This window comes from Balearica regulorum, chromosome Z (assembly GCF_011004875.1).
Source record: "Balearica regulorum gibbericeps isolate bBalReg1 chromosome Z, bBalReg1.pri, whole genome shotgun sequence".
Lineage (NCBI taxonomy): Eukaryota > Metazoa > Chordata > Aves > Gruiformes > Gruidae > Balearica > Balearica regulorum.
Genome location: NC_046220.1, coordinates 48,724,996 through 48,741,202, shown reverse-complemented (window position 1 = coordinate 48,741,202; position 16,207 = coordinate 48,724,996). Strand labels below are relative to the sequence as shown.

The 16,207-nt window shown below is 38.7% G+C and overlaps 1 protein-coding gene across 4 annotated transcripts in view; it reads right to left on the bottom strand.

The window, feature by feature from the left end:
• Positions 1-16,207, bottom strand: part of PIP5K1B (phosphatidylinositol-4-phosphate 5-kinase type 1 beta) — a 117,069-nt gene that overhangs the window by 37,256 nt on the left and 63,606 nt on the right. For all 4 annotated transcript variants that reach the window (XM_075739247.1, XM_075739246.1, XM_075739249.1 and 1 more), the window contains 2 exons: positions 11,688-11,840; positions 9,656-9,955 (listed from right to left, as the gene is read on the bottom strand). In XM_075739247.1, the coding sequence (XP_075595362.1) occupies positions 9,656-9,955; positions 11,688-11,840 (453 nt within the window). The remainder of the gene's footprint in view (positions 1-9,655; positions 9,956-11,687; positions 11,841-16,207) is intronic.

The window sequence follows — 16,207 nt, the reverse complement described above, 5'->3', positions numbered from 1 at the left end:
AAATCATGATTATTTTTTAATGAGTAAGTAACATTTTGCACACATAGTTGTACAAATTAAATCTGGTTTGCCAAGGAAGACTTACAGAACGCAGCACATCAACCTATTTCTGAACATGCAGTATCCTATGAGAATACAAAAAAGTCTAAGCCCTTTCCCAGGTCAAGGGTTGCTTGCAAGTAGCTTTGACAATTTTAGATGGAACTGCTTTTGAGAAGCAGCAGCATGTTTTTGCTACAAAGGTACCAAAACGCGATCCTAATCTACTGAAAAAACACTCAATCAAATCACACTATTAAAGGGTTATATTCATAGCAAATAAGAAAGCCCTGTAAAAAAGCTGATGTCATCCATATGAGATCACTAGAAATTGACATTAACTCCCAGAAATACACTCCTTGTGTAGTTAAAGTCAGAGAAATTAAATCTTTATGCAGGTAACCACTCTGAAATGCACCTTGCTAGCAAATGGCACTCTGAGATTTCAGCAAGTGTATTTTTATTTGTTAGTACACAGCATGATTAAGTGTTGTATTTGATAATGACAAGCAAATATTCAGTTCATTAACTCAACATTAAATTGTTCATCTCATTTGTATTTATACATGTGTTATTTCACTAGCTACACAGATTCTGTCAGCATGATGTTGTCACTTGGTGACCAAGTACTGCTTGCAAGGCTGGCTTTAGCTGCTCTGACAACTTCCAGATGGCAAGTGTCGCTCATCCCCTTCTAGCTTTAAGCACTATTTTTCTTTCATGCCACATAAAAAACCCCCAGTGAAATGGCATTACAAAATACATTGTTTCAGAACACGGAAAAATTCTCTGAGCTAATCAGATGTTAAAGCATTCTGTGAGTCATCTCAGAATTACACTCAACTATTTAAGCCAGTGACCAATAGAGCAAAGCAAGTATTTTCCGCCATGGAATTTCATTTTTATTTTAGATGCAGCCAGCCAAGCTGACAGAGAAATCTGCATTCGTGTTGCTAACCATGCAAAACAACTCAAGTCAGCAGGTCATTTTGCTAAAAGAATCAAGGAAAATGCTACTCAAAAAATACAATTTCACAAGCTTATGAAACACAAAAACTAAAAGGATAGCCATGCAAGCAGGCACCTCCTCTGTCTTACAAGCGTTTTGGAAAAGGGACATAGGAACCAACATAAAGATTGATTTTACACAGAATTAATAATTACTCTCCAGCACAAGGAGATATATAAAAATCCCACAAAATAAAGGACTATGTCACAAAATCAGCATTTCTTAGAAACAAGTACACAAATGTCAATTGCCTAGTGAGGGGTTTGGTTTAGAAACAATCTATCCCAAGAAAGTAAATCACCAACACCCCTAAACCATATCTGGAGTTACTTCCCATTTCAAAAGAATTCTTGAAACATTGTTAACTAATATTCCTAAAAATTACAAACTGGTTTCTGATTTTTGAAGTAGAAGTAAAGAGAAATTTGGAATTTCAATTGATGCTACAGGAGTGATAATACATAAAGATACAAGAGATCTGCATTACCATTCCATCTCCATTTTCCATAAACTACCATTTCTGACAGAGAGGCCCTTCATCTAAGATGAGCACACTCTCCACCTCCATGCCACGCCATCTATTATTTCTGCCCTATGCTGCAGTTCAGTACTCTTTCAAGTTGTGCCAACACTAGTGTTTTTAAGGATGTGCTGTAGAATGGGTTACTGAAATTTGGGTTAAAGCGGCACAGGGGTACGGGGAATGGGGGTTACGGTCAGTTCATCACACGTTGTTTCTGCCGCTTCTTTGTCCTCAAGGGGAGGACTCCTCTCATCGTTCCCCTGCTCCAGCATGGAGTCCCTCTCACGGGAGACAGTCCTTCACAAACTTCTCCAACATGAGTCTCTCCCACGGGCTACAGTCCTTCACAAACTGCTCCAGCGTGGGTCTCTCCCACGGGGTGCAGACCTTCAGGAGCAAACTGCTCCAGCATGGGGTCCCCCACGGGGTCACAAGTCCTGCCAGCAAACCTGCTCTGGCGTGGGCTCCTCTCTCCACGGATCCACAGGTCAGGCCAGGAGCTTGCTCCAGCGCAGGCTTCCCACGGGCCACAGCCTCCTTCAGGTGCCTCCACCTGCTCCGGCATGGGGTCCTCCACGGGCTGCAGGTGGAATCTCTACACCCCCTCATCCTTCCTCCATGGGCTGCAGGGGGACAGCCTGCTTCACCATGGTCTTCACCACAGGCTGCAGGGTGATCTCTGCTCCGATGCCTGGAGCACCTCCTCTCCCTCCTTCTGCACTGACCTTGGTGTCTGCAGAGTTTCTTACATCTTCTCACTCTCTCCGGCTGCAAAAGCTCTCTCTGGTTTTTTTGGTTTTTTCCTTCTTAAATGTTATCACAGAGGTACTGATTGGCTTGGCCTTGGCCAGTGGCAGGTCCGTCTTGGAGCCAGCTGGCATTGGCTCTATCAGACACAGGGGAAGCTTCTAGCAGCTTCTCAGAGAAGCCACCCCTGAACCCCCCTGCTACTAAAACCTTGCCACACAAACCCAACACAGCCATTAATGGCCCTATTTGAAATGTGATTTCCATAGAAAAGTCCATAGTGTTCTTTCCTAATATAATTTAAAAAAAAATGCAGACTCTAAAAAGCCATTCAATTCTCACAGTAAAAACATCTTGAAATTATTCTGTTGTTCTTAAAAACTGCATGACCACAATTGTATTAATTGCCATTGCTTCTGTAACAGATATTTTGCAATACAGGTATCAGTCTATTAATTGTTCTAATGTTAATTTACAAATTAAAAATGGATAGCCACATACTTTTGCTTAGAACATTCCTCAACACTTCCATGAAATTCTTATAAATGTAGAAAGCACCTCTAACGAACTATGTCATTTGCTTTTCCAGGATCATTTCATAGCATCATAGAATTGTTTAGGTTGAGAAAGACTTTTAAGATTGAATCCAACAGTTAACCTAACACTGCCAAGTCTGCCACTAAACCATGTCCCTAAGCACCACATCTACATGTCTTTTAAAAAGCTCCAGGGATGAGGACACAACCACTTCCCCGGGCAGTCTGTTCCACTGCTTGACAACCCTTCCCCATAAAGAAATTTTTCCTAATATCTGATCTAAACCGCCCCTGGCATAGTTTGAGGCCATTTCCTCTTGTCCTATCACTTGTTACTTGGGAGAAGAGACAGACACCCACCCAGCTACAACCTCCTGTCAGGTAGTTGTAGAGAGCGAGAAGGTCCCCCCCCTCAGCCTCCTTTTCTCCAGACTAAACAACCCCAGTTCCCTCAGCTGCTCCTCATACGACTTGTACTCCACCATTGCTACTGAATATCTGAAAAAGGGGAAAAAAAAAATAACCTAAACTAACAGTATTGCATCAAACCAAATAAAAATAATTCTGGTAAAGTGCAACTTTGGAATAAATAGGCTCCATTTCTATTTGAAATTACCAGAAGGGAAATCCCATAATACAAAAAGCTGAATTCTGTTGTTTGGTTTCTAATTCTAATTAAAAGTCTTAGTAGCAATGCAATTTGTCCTTCATGTCTTGAAAAATTTTAAGCAGTGAGAAAGAAAAACACCCCATGATTTGAACTCCTACTCTGACCACCAGACAAAAAAAATGATGTTCACAAACTTTAATCCTCCAGATAGTGTGGAAATTCTAGCTAAAGAATCCTGACAATACTCCTATGAGGCACCTAATAATTCTCTAATGATTAAATGATCTAATATTCTAATGCAAAAATGCACTATAAACATTAAGTGTTCTGCCACAGAGGGAACAACACCAAGACAATCTTCATCTGTCAGGGAAGGTCTTGGTTTCCTCATCTGCAGTAAGACATGCCTTAAGCAAAGAGGTAGAGAAGGAAATAGTGAAGATCATTTGAATCTCACTTCTTAGTAATAGTATTTACAGAGAGAAGAAGAAATTTATTTTTTCACCTTTATGAATTTGGAATATCCCCAGCAAGAAATCATAAAACATGCATAGTTTGCCTACTGGCAGATCATTAGCACTTCACCTGATAACTCTAAAAATACTCTTCCTATTGAGACAGAAAATCTATTTACTTACTGCAAGACACAATTCGCTAGTTTTCAGTGAGTTACCTTGTCTGTTTGTGTAAAACAATGTTTGTTACTGTAGTTTTAAGTGTGACAGGTGTCATAGTATCCCTAAGGTTACCAAGTTAACTGAGAAGAACCAGTTTCGAGTTTATAGGCCAGCTCTTAAATATACTTCATTAAGAAAAAAAAGTCATCTTTAAGTAACAAATAAATCACTATTACTCTTATAAAGTCTGGCTCACTTTTTTCCCCACTTTTTTAAATAGGTGGGGAATAAATCTTCAGGTTTTAGAATACCATGTCTTCACAATTTTGCTGGGGGATTTTATGCCAAATTTCAGGATAAATAAATACTGCTTGATTTGCATACAGAGTTTTTTCATCTCCACATTTATATATGAAAGTGTTATGTAAGAAGAGGGAGAAATACTGGGAGTTGACCACTGACTGACAAAGAGAGGTTATCTGAGTGCATACAGGTAAATATCTTACTAAGTAGACATTAACAGCAAAGTACAGAGCAAGAGGAACAATACTTGGAAATTTTTTTTCCATCTGCCTAGTGAATAGAGCTAACTGCATTTACATGCACTCCTCCTTTCAGCCCTTTTCAATATTCTTTTCTATTGGATTCAGCAGCAGATATAAAGGGAAAACACACAACCAGGCTATTTTTAATAGAATACCCCAAATTCCTGCATGCAACCAGTTGAGATTCAAGAACATACTGTATCTGTGTAAGCATGTGAAGCAAAGATTTACAAATAAACAATCCTGTGATTATCTGTTCTCCTGAAATTCATGTTTCTTGTTTAAAGTTATACTAACATGCTCTGTTAGGTAACTACATGAGAAACAGTTTGTAGAATATCTCTGTATAATCAGGATACTGTCAGTTTTACAAGGAACTTCCTTTTTTTCTTTTACAAACAGTTACCAGTTCTGTACTTTAAGAGGTAACAAGGAAGATATTAAGAATGTTTTCATAATCAAACCACTGGACCATATTCTGATGAGATATGTTGGTGTACCTTTCCTAGAGCAATTTTTGAACAATACCTGTATAAAACTCTATCTTCATTTTTTAACATGGATGATCAAAAGACAAACTTTGTTACTTGTGTGTTTGTACTGTGAATTCCTTGTACCAGAGAACAGGTGTCTTCCCCATGCTTTCTGCCCAGAACAGAGGTAATTTGTAGTTATTAAAAAGCTTAAGAACTCCAGTAAAGATCAAATAAGTAGTAATGGATGCCTAGCTTTGACTCCATATCAACTATGAAAAATAAAATACTATTAATTCACTTCTAGCCTCTCTCATACAGAGTTGTGCTAACATTACTTGTACGTAACACATCACTTGGTGCCACAGCTTATCCTTTGCCCCACATAAGTATTCCTCCACACCGAAAAAATTTCTGCAGGATTAGGTGATTATAAAAAAACATAACAGTAGCTAATTTTGATGTGGAGCTTAATTTTCTGCATCTTTAAGAAAAAAAAAAGAAATCCCCAAATGCACTTTAAACTGTTTTTCGTGTCTTTACTTACTTTGTTTTTACTTAGTACTTGCTGATGTGCCATAAAGCTTTTAATTCTTGGTCTCATTCATAAATATTAACAGAAACTGTTCTGCTCATAAGACTAATTTTATTTGGAAATTGGAGAATCTGCTCTATTCTTTAATAATTCATAATTTTATACAATGATCAGAGTAGCTAACAGTATGATTCCTAAAAATAAATCACAAGTATTGAAACTACCTTCCAATACTCTAAGTATTTACCATTATACAAAATACAGGCACATTGGCTTTGCAAATTAAAGCACTCTAAGTGAATACGGCTTCAAAGCAAAGATTTTTAGGAAAGCTATTCAGGCAAGTGAAATTATTTTTAGTACTGTTTGCTTGTTGTGTGTCTCTTGCCTCCCCCCTCGCCCACCCCAGTAACTATGATCGTGCCTGCTGGCAAGGATAGGAGAGCTATGAGTCGTCTCAGCAAAGGTCTGGAATTTGAAAGCTAGTTCAAATTTTCAATTGTGTACATTGTATGTATGATAAACTCAAGAGTATTACATCTTAGGAACATTGTAATGTTATACTCCTTGGTTTAGCTAAGGTGCAAAAAGTGCTAACTGGTCTGTGAACAGAGCTATTAGACTCTACCACCTTGAGCGCGAACATAACAAGCAGGGGACGCAGGAGCTGGAGAACGCTATCAATCTGTACCCGTCCCAAAGCAGACAATCTGAAGTGGCTGCTGGAGGCACCAGCCCACAACAGATCACCACAAGCCACTCAGCTCCATCCTCTAACCAGGTACATCATGCATCTCATCAGATCTGCAGTAAAGTGTGACAGACAGGAACTGATAACCCAGCAGTGGTCCACCACTGCCGTACCTGCTACCACCTTTCCCTGGTGAGGGAGCTCTGTCATCTGATGAGATGTTTTGTGTCAGGAGGCCAGTTCAGCTAAGCAAGGAAGCCATAGCACAGCTTGTATGTGAAAAGGCAGCACACAGGATGGGGGCAGGACAGACAGGCTACAATGGCGGAATTGAGGAAACATTGCCTGGGCATGTAGGGATGGCAATTATTGTCAAGGAAGCCAAAGCTCAGATAGAATTGAGACTTGCAAGGGATGTCAAGGGCACAAAGAAGAGCTTCCACTGCTATGGTAGTGGTAAAAGGCTGACAAAGGAAAACGTGGGCCCATTGCTGAATGACAACAGAGACAGATCACAGCAGGTCCCTACTGCCTTCTTTGTCATCACCAGCAAGTTCTGCCAGGCCTTTGCATTTAGTGACTAAACTTAAGGAGGAGAGGTGCTACCAGCTGAGGATGTTCATATTAAAGAAGCAGGAAATAGCCATTGCTTACTGATTCTGATTGCAAGTATGAACAATGAAAACATAATCCAAATTTAAGCAACACAGAAGATTTCTTAGTCCTGAAATATTGGCAAGATCAAAATTTTCTTTTCTTTAATGAATTTTTAATTCCAGTGCCTACACTAGCTTTCTCACTTTGGAGTGAAAGGAAAAAGAGATGACAAGTTTTGAAGCACTAAAAACCTAGGTCAGTTATCACTCATGCTAAGTAGCCATCCAAATGCCATATGGGCAGAAAAAAGCAGTGGCAAAACTCATGTCCTTTTCCTGAAATGAATGGTGTATCTCTATTCTTTCTAAAGACAGCAGTACAAAGCAGGTAGTCAGATCTAACCTCATTTGTTGAGTAAATTCAGCTATGTGAAAGAAACAGTAACTGCACTCTGTTCTACAACAGAAAGTAAGACTTATTTGAATAGAAAAAAACACTAATCAGTTTTTTATATACATATAACATTCGGGGTGTGTGTGTATATATATACCTCACTATACTCCAGTATGTGTATATATACTTATGTATACACACTGATTTTTTTAAAGATAATTTTCTTCTTTTCTTTTAATAATATTAAGATTTACCTGGGCCTTTAAGAACTCCAGACTAACTTTAGAGTTGTCAATCTAAGATTACACACTGAAAAACCTGATGTTTAGTTCAGCACTCAAATAACATGTAGCAAGAATTTACCTATACTTTCAAAGAACCAGTAAGAGTCCTCTTTATATGTAACAATTCAACGATTGATTCTTGTTTTTACTTTTCAGTCCAGTTGCCTCTTTTAGATTCTGTTCATTATTTTCTATACAATAGAACCCCCCCAGGCTTTGACTTGGTAAGTAACTTTTGACAAGTGGGAGGAATGCACAAAAGGGCATCCAGATCCCCAGATGTGACATACTAATGCATTCTGCATTATCACACATAGCAGGAGCTCAGGAAGTGTTCACTGCAAGAGGCTACAGAAATAACAATGTGTAGTGTTGGAGAAACATCTCACACTGAATATGCAGCTGAACATTAGGTCACCCAGCTTTACAAACCAAGTACAAGGCGTTGTAGACTTCTATGATAATTAAACAAAAAGGACTATTCATGTTCAAAAAACAATGCTTTCCATCTTGCACCACAGGTGGCAGTGAACAACAAACTCTGATGTTCAGGATGCCTCTATGTGCTGAGTTCAGCCTACGCATTTTGCTGTTTTATTACAAAACTCTTAGGATTCCACTCAGACAAAGCCAATCTTTTCTTTTCACAATCTCTGTGAATCTTGTGGAACTTAGAGACCTGGATGGCTCCCCTTTTTCCTACTTTATAATTTCTTACCCTTGCTACAGAAAAAAAAAACCATTTTACAACAATTCTCCCTGTCCACAAAAGGCATTGATTCCATTCGCCAAAGTCCTCTCAAAGGTTAATGGCAGATATCCTTCTCCTGCCTTGAAAATGTTATGTAGACATTAAGCACTACCTTTCAGCTGCGCAAGAAATTGCTCCAGAAATAAGACTGCTGCTGATGAACACACCTCCCCTGTTCAGTTTCCTAGGTTTTGTTAATTGACAAAGAGGCTGATTTACCAAAGCAGTACTGAGACTGCAGCTCTACATCCAGTTACCACATTTAACAATGGTACCACAGGGCTATATTTATTGTGCCTCAAATCATTAAAATCTCCAAATTAATGGAAAACAAGAACATGAATTAAAAAAACCCAACTACTGGACTACTTTCCTATATTAATCTGTATTTCCACAGATGGATCGGTGTAATCCTGGACGTATAGGCTAACAGGGAGACAGCCCTGCAGAAAGGGATCTAACAGTTGTGCTGGATGGCAAGGTCAATCAGTCAGCAGTGTGGCCTGCTGCTCACAATGGCCAACCGTACCCTCGTAAGCATTAAGCACAGTATAGCCAACTGGTTGAAAGAAGTGATTGTCCCACTATACTCAGCATTGGTGTAGCCTCACCTCAAGTACTGTGTGCAGTTTTGGGCTGCACAATATAAGGAGGATATAAAAATATTAGAATGTGTCCAAAGGAGGGTGAAAGGGCTAGAAGGCATGACTTGTGAGGAGCAGATGAGGCTATTAGGTTTGTTTAGGGAAGAGAAGACTGAGGGGTGATCTCATTGCTGTCTCCCAACTTCCTCATGAGAGGGGCAGGAAGGGTGGTGCTGATCTCTAGTGCCGGGTGATAAGATGCAAGAGAATGGCTTAAAGCTGCATCAGGAAAGTTCAGATTGCATATTAACTAAAAGTTCTTCAGTGAGAGGGTGGTCAAGCACTGGAAGAAGTTCCCCAGGGAAGTGGTCATGGCCTCAAGCCTGTTGGTATTCAAGAAGTATTTGGACAACACTCTTAGATATATGGTTTATCTTTTAGATTGCCCTGTGTGGAGTCAGGAGTTGGACTCAGTCACTCTTGTGGATACCTTCCAACTCACATATTCCGTTCCATGATTCTGTGATCTCAGATCCCAACAGCTTAACTAAAATACAGGCTCCATCAGTGTTTTCAAATCCATAGTTTTTCCTAATTAAATTGCATGGAAAAGGAATGACCATTGAACAATAGAGAGAGGCACATCCTGCTTTGTTCTGCTAAGGTAAATCTAGAACAGATGTGAACACATAAGTTTAAATAGTCAAGAATTTTTACTCACTCGACAATCCCGCTGTAATGTTTTCATCAATGCACTGTGTGTTTCAGAGTCAAAATGCAACCCTTCATGCATGTCTTGCAAGAAATCCAAGTCTTTGAATGTAGGGTTGGTCTTCTCCCTCTCTTTTCTTGATGCTCTCCGTTTGTATGTGGAGCCTTTCAAGTCATACGTGAAATGCATTTTCAAGGCTCGTGGCAAAACATTATTCATGACAACAATTCTAATATTAATGCCTCCTGACTGAACACAGTACAGCCCATAAAATTTGGGTAGAAGAGTCCTGGGATTCTGGTTCAGGTTCTAAAACAAAAGAAGTATTTTTAAATGTGTCTATTGAAAAAACATCATGCTTACAAAAAAGGTTTTTTTAATAGCAAAGGACATTAACAAACATCAGGAAAACTGTGCATATTCTTATTCAGTATATTTTCCTTGACCAGGTGATTTTCTCTGTGGGTCTGTATTTCTGAAAGCTACCATAAACACTGCCCTTTTGCCAGGAACTTACATAAGCCAAGAGCAGAGCAGTAGTTGTATTTATGCCAGGCTTCTCTTTCTCACATCCTATGAAATAGCAGACTAGGCCAAACCTAAAAGCATCCCAAGGATTTAATTCATTTATTCTGACCTGAACAACCAACAACCGTTCCTTTGCATTCCACCTGCTGGAATGAGTTTGGATCAAATCTAGTTCTCATTACCTTGACTGATTCTGAAAAACAGAACCCTTGTCTCCATGAGACTTTTCAAATCAAGAGTTAGTGCCAAATGACCAAGTTGTCTCCACAGGAGTATGAGTTCACAATAGAACCACAACTGACCAGCAGAACAGAAAAGTGTGAAATAAACCAAATTCCACAATAGGCAAAAAAATTAACTAGGAGAAGATAAGAGGTGAGAGCAAAAATCTTCCTTCTGAATACACCTACTCTCAGTTTTTGGCATAAAAAAGCAAGAAGAGGAAAAACTACTTCAAGTCTTACATGATTACTAAGTCACAACATACAGCTATGGGAAGAAAGTACTTTCATAGGAAATAATCAGAGCGATTAAAGTTTTACACTTCGAAAACCCTTGCATATGGTAGTAGTGAGAATGTTCCCAGAAAAACAAAATGACCTTATATTTACTTGTAATAACTCAAACTTATGCTGAGCTGATAATCGTGATTAGAAACAACAAAGAAATACCTGCCACCATTGCTCTTTTTCATGCTGTCACTGCATTATTTTTAAACAAACAGTGAATCCATGTTACTTTAGTGTGATAGTGACAATATTCCTTATTTGTAGTACGAGTGGGTAACTTTTCAAGTGTTTACTTAAAGTAAAGCAAACAAAGTCAGTCATAGCTCTAATACTTTGAAGTCCTGCATACCACCCAGAAGAATCGCTGTTCATATGTATGACTGGCTTTTGTTTAAAAAAAAAAAAAGACAAAAGGAGAATTAAGTTCTACTCTGGACCAATGCTTTCCCTTTCTGATGACTGACACATAAACCAATACAATTGACTTAATATTAGCCCTCAAAAAGCTCCATTTAAGAATTAAGTTTGAAACAAATTGTATGGATAAAAATATTTTTTACATCATTGTTCTAACACACAAGAAATGGAAATTAGAAGGAGTCCAGAAACAAAAGTGAAACTGACCGGTCTAGTTTCTTTGTCCACTCTGAGTGAAATGCAGAGGGTAGACAAACACAAAATGGAGAAAAAAGTTGAATTAGAAATTTAGAATTTTTTTTGCTACTAGCTCATTAGAAGCAAAGTTTAGTATCAAATCAGAAGGTGATATTCAGCTTCATCTTGAATGCTAAAAGAACAACAATTATCTTAAATATATTCTTGATTTATATCTATTCTTTCTGATGGGTGTGTGGGGTACAAAGTTGAAAGACATGTAAAAGTGTCAAAAATATTACAAAAAATATGGATAAAGCCAATGAAAGATTAAAAGACAACAGATTAAACTGAATCTTCAGAAGTACAACATGAAAAACATAGGTAAAATACAGTCTTCAATTACTTACCATATAATAACCCGGCAAAAGCTTCTGAAGAAACTCAGCCTCTTTGTGTTGAACTGTTTTGATGATGAACTCATCATCACTAGTTACAAAAAATAAGGACCCACTGGCACCTGGGTTGGATAATTCAATCAAAGGCTCACTGCAGATTGAGTACTGAAAGAGACAAAAAATGTTTTTCACTGCCAATGCATGCATTTCTCAAACACAAGTTTAATACAAAGAACTGCAGGTTAAAATAGACACAGGAGAATCACAGAGCTTATTCTTTGGTCTTCAACTGCAGCAACTCTTCTACTGTACAGCAAGCTGGGTCACAAGTAATTTGGCTGAGGTTTGGCAGGGCAGTTACACTCCACTCTGCCCAGGACATGCTGCACAACCATGGAAGAGCAGTTGGCAGCCAAGCATATGGCCCGTCTTCACACCTCACTGCACCAGCTGAACTTTCCCCAGAGTGAAGTGAATGGTTGAGGTGAAGAGAGCCCGTCCCCACACTGTCAGGACTGCAAATTCTTGAGTCAGAAGCTTTAAGATGACACTTTCACTGCAACTGTTCACTTTTCATAGCCATTTATGAAACAGGTACAGGAAGATGTTAGATAAAGACACCAGAAGTAGAGGTTTCTCACTATAGACAAATAGGGAAGTCCTGCGAAATTGGGATTGAAGCCATTAGAATAGTAATTGCAGTATGGCTGCTAATGTAGTTTTCTGATTGAAAACTGTTTGAAATAGAAAAACTAAATACCAGTAAGTAGGAAAAATTAGGCTTTGGAGGGCCATTATTTTGAATGCATAGACAGGCTTTCTCTTCCACAGGGAGACTGTAATAATTAACCATCACATTAAGGAGGAAAAAGACACCAAGGAGTATTCCTTACTAGTAGAACCAGATCTCACACAGAGGCTAATGTACATTTATTAAATCACCATTAACTCACACTTCATGCTTCATTCAAACTAAATGGAGAGGAGACATTAAGCTCAAAAACATAGAAAAATCTGTTTATATTAAATTTGAGAGCTTGTTTAAAATACAATGTCATTAAACTCTCTTTCACACACACTTTTCCTTGGTTATATATCACCAATTTTACAAACTTGCAGATTTACTGTACAATCCAATATTTCAAGGCGTCTTTGAAAGAAAGAAAATTAACAGGATGTGAGTTGTGAGTAGTGTGAGCACCAGGGAATTATTCTTAGCAATGCAGTATGTCTTCTGGTCTTCTCGGAAGAAAAGGAATAACTGTTTCAGTAACAAATACCTGGTTTATTGGGTAATTGCCTGAGATGAGTTGAGCAATTCCAAAAGAAAAAAGTTTTGTTTGTTGACAATAGCTTTCATTAAATTCAACTGGAGTCTTGCCATTGATTTCAGCAGGTGGTGATAGCAAAAAAAAGTTATACAAGAAAATCTAATAAATATGTTCTTTTGTGAACACTTGAAGTAAAGAGGCATGTTTCCTATGGACTCAAACAACTGTGTTAATGCATTTTCTTATTCTGGCTCCAGCTGAGGCTTTTCCCATACTTAGAATTTTTAAGAGACTTTTGCACGCTATAAAAATGTTTCCTGTTTCTCTCCTTGCTTCTGGAGTTCACTCAGTTCCACCTAACACAAGAGACCTTTCTTATTAATCCTATACTAGCAATTGTCTAGAGATAGAACAGCAATACTGGTCTGCAACAAAGAGCAAATCAGCAGTTGTATTGCAACCCCTGTGTTTTTCTTGCCAAAATATATAAAGCTTCTTAAGTAACTGTCATTGTTGTAAGCACTGGAAACCAATTATCCTAAACATTAAAGCTCAATAAAACAGTATAGCATAAGCACAAGTTTTTGACCAACACTGTGTGTCGGTCATTTTGCAGTTGAGTTCATTCCTGTAAAATAAAAGTCTATCCACCAAGTGCTACTATACAAAGAGCCCAGCTAATTTTGACAGGGCACTTATGAAAGCCAAATCAAAACTGAAAAGTAAGAAAATCCTCAAGCCCCTGACAATTAAGTACTTTATGATCAAGAAGTTTCCCTGCAAAATGCCAGTACTCCATAAGGTTTCCAGTGACAATTTAATTCTACCAGCTGTTCAAAACATATTTACCCTCGTTATCCAGGCTGACTCCTACAGTGCATTACCGCTCAACCTCCTTGGAAAAGTTGAAACTGTAAATCTTCGGCCTTTGTCATTGCAAATTAACAGTGTAATCTCACATACGCTTCCTGTAATTTCTCCTCCTCTTACTTTACTTCCCTTCCCCTTCAGCCACAGTTGGACCATCACTTGGTATGTTGTTACAGTAAAGTGTTTTAGACCCTTAACTGGAATTATGGTCACTACATGACAGATCCAGATTTCACAGAAACAAGAGGGACTGTTCAGCCAGAACCCTGACGCATGCTATTGGGAGCGAACTCTTAACCAGATGTTTTGGTCATAACCAATTGGGAAGAGGGTCCCATGCTACAAATAGTTTGGTTTATGATCATAGTACCCATCTGATCACATCTGCCTCTGGATCACAAGGGACTGCCAACTGGTCTGATTGCAAAGAGATGCCCATTTAGAATCAGAAACAGAAATGGATTCTAATATGCTTGCAGAGTAAGTATAACCCTAACAGAGGCATGCATCAGTTACAACACCACACAGTGAAATTCTAACTATATTTCACAAATATACCTATTTGTTGAAGGAATCCTGCTTTTGCATTTTCAAGAAAAGAAGGTGCACTTAATATTGAAACTAGCTTTTGTAGTTGCCCCTTTTCCATGGAAATCCGCCACTAGTGTCTTTTGCTGTGGCAAGAGCAAAAAAAGAATCTGCAACAATTTTGCTAGGAATTTCCTTCAGGGATTAGCCATTTTGTAGCTAAAATGAGTGTCACAAATCTCTTATCAACAGCAAGCAGTCTTTCTATAACCTTTAATTTATGCTACTGCAAATGTTTCCTTAGATGGAATGAAGTTGCAGGTGACAATAGCTTTACTCTAGGAAGTACAGACTTTTTAGCAGCTGGCTACACAGCTTGCATACTTCATCTTTCACCAAGTCCATAAAAAGAGATAGATAAACAACATATTATATAATGACACTTCTATCAAACTTCAACCCAACAGCACTTCCTTGCTACTACCATCTATAATTCAAAGGAATTACCTGTTTTTATACAGAATTATTGGATTTTGTATTACTAGCCCTCATGACATACACAGTGCTAAAGAACTACAATCAGACACCCACATTTCACCTAAATAAAAGCAAAACCAGCTAAGTTTTGCTTTTAGGCTCATTGTCCAAGAAGGAAAAACACCCTTATAACAAACGCACTGGAACACAACAGAAGACAGCGAAGTAAATATACTAAGTAATGTTTTAGCACCATATAATCAATTTTTCTTTTTTACTCACTCAAGGTCTTTCAAATTCTTTTGGTTGTAAAGAAACAGTTATCGATAATGGAACAAAAAAGATCTAAAAACTCATTCAAAGGAAGTTAACAACAAAACTCTGACATATGAAATTGCTAATTTGTACTGGGACTCTGATTTGTTGGGTGGACCACCATGAGACAAATGGGACATGAGGTAAGCATTTCAAAAACAATCCAGCTCTTCGCTTTTACACTACCCTTCCAAAAGCAGAACTACAGGAGAAATAGTGGATCCTTGCCCCTGGCAGTGCACAAAGTGGTTTTGCCAATTAAACCCTGCTTTTACGATGGCAGCAAATGCATCACTTTTTTCTCATGTGAACAGTTGAATACTGAGAAGTGTTGAGGGATATTAGTTAACATAAATAAGTAGGTTTTAATTAGAATAAATTACTTATGATTATATTAGAGTGTGATTTTGCTGTTTGCTTAGCTTCACTTAGCATGAGTGGCTAGATTTGCTGAAGCCTTTAGGCAGCAACAGAGGTATGTTTCTCAGTAATTTTCCTAGTAGTTAGTACAATGCTGTGTTTAGTCTTTCAGCATGGGAAAGTATTTTGATATCACACTAATGTTTTGGTATTGTTTTTCCCAAGTCTAGGACTCTTCAGTTCTCCATGTTCCACCAGCAAGGGCAGATGCACAAGGACCGTAAACCAGAAGACACGGAGGCTCCAACCTTCAGGGAAAACTGCAGAAACTGCAAGTCAACAAGATAAGAGCCTGCCTGGTCACAGAAGAAGAATCCAATTAGATGTTAGAAGACCTCAGACCAAAAATCACCATTGGACTAAAGGACACATGGACAGCACAGGAGGGGCACATCAGGGGCAGGCGTGTGGGTCCCAAGGGTATAATTGCCCCGGGGTTTCTTTGTCTTGGGTCCCTCTCTTTGGCAGCACCCAGCCCAGGCTGATCCTACAGCTGCACCTTTCAATTAAATTAATTATAAAATCTCACACCTGAGACTCTGCTGTGGGAAACCTAGGGTCAAGCCTGAAAGAGGAGGAAGCATGGCCAAGAGTAAGTCTGTGTGTGTGTGCGCGCGCACACAACACCATGAATGGTGTGTGACTGCTCAG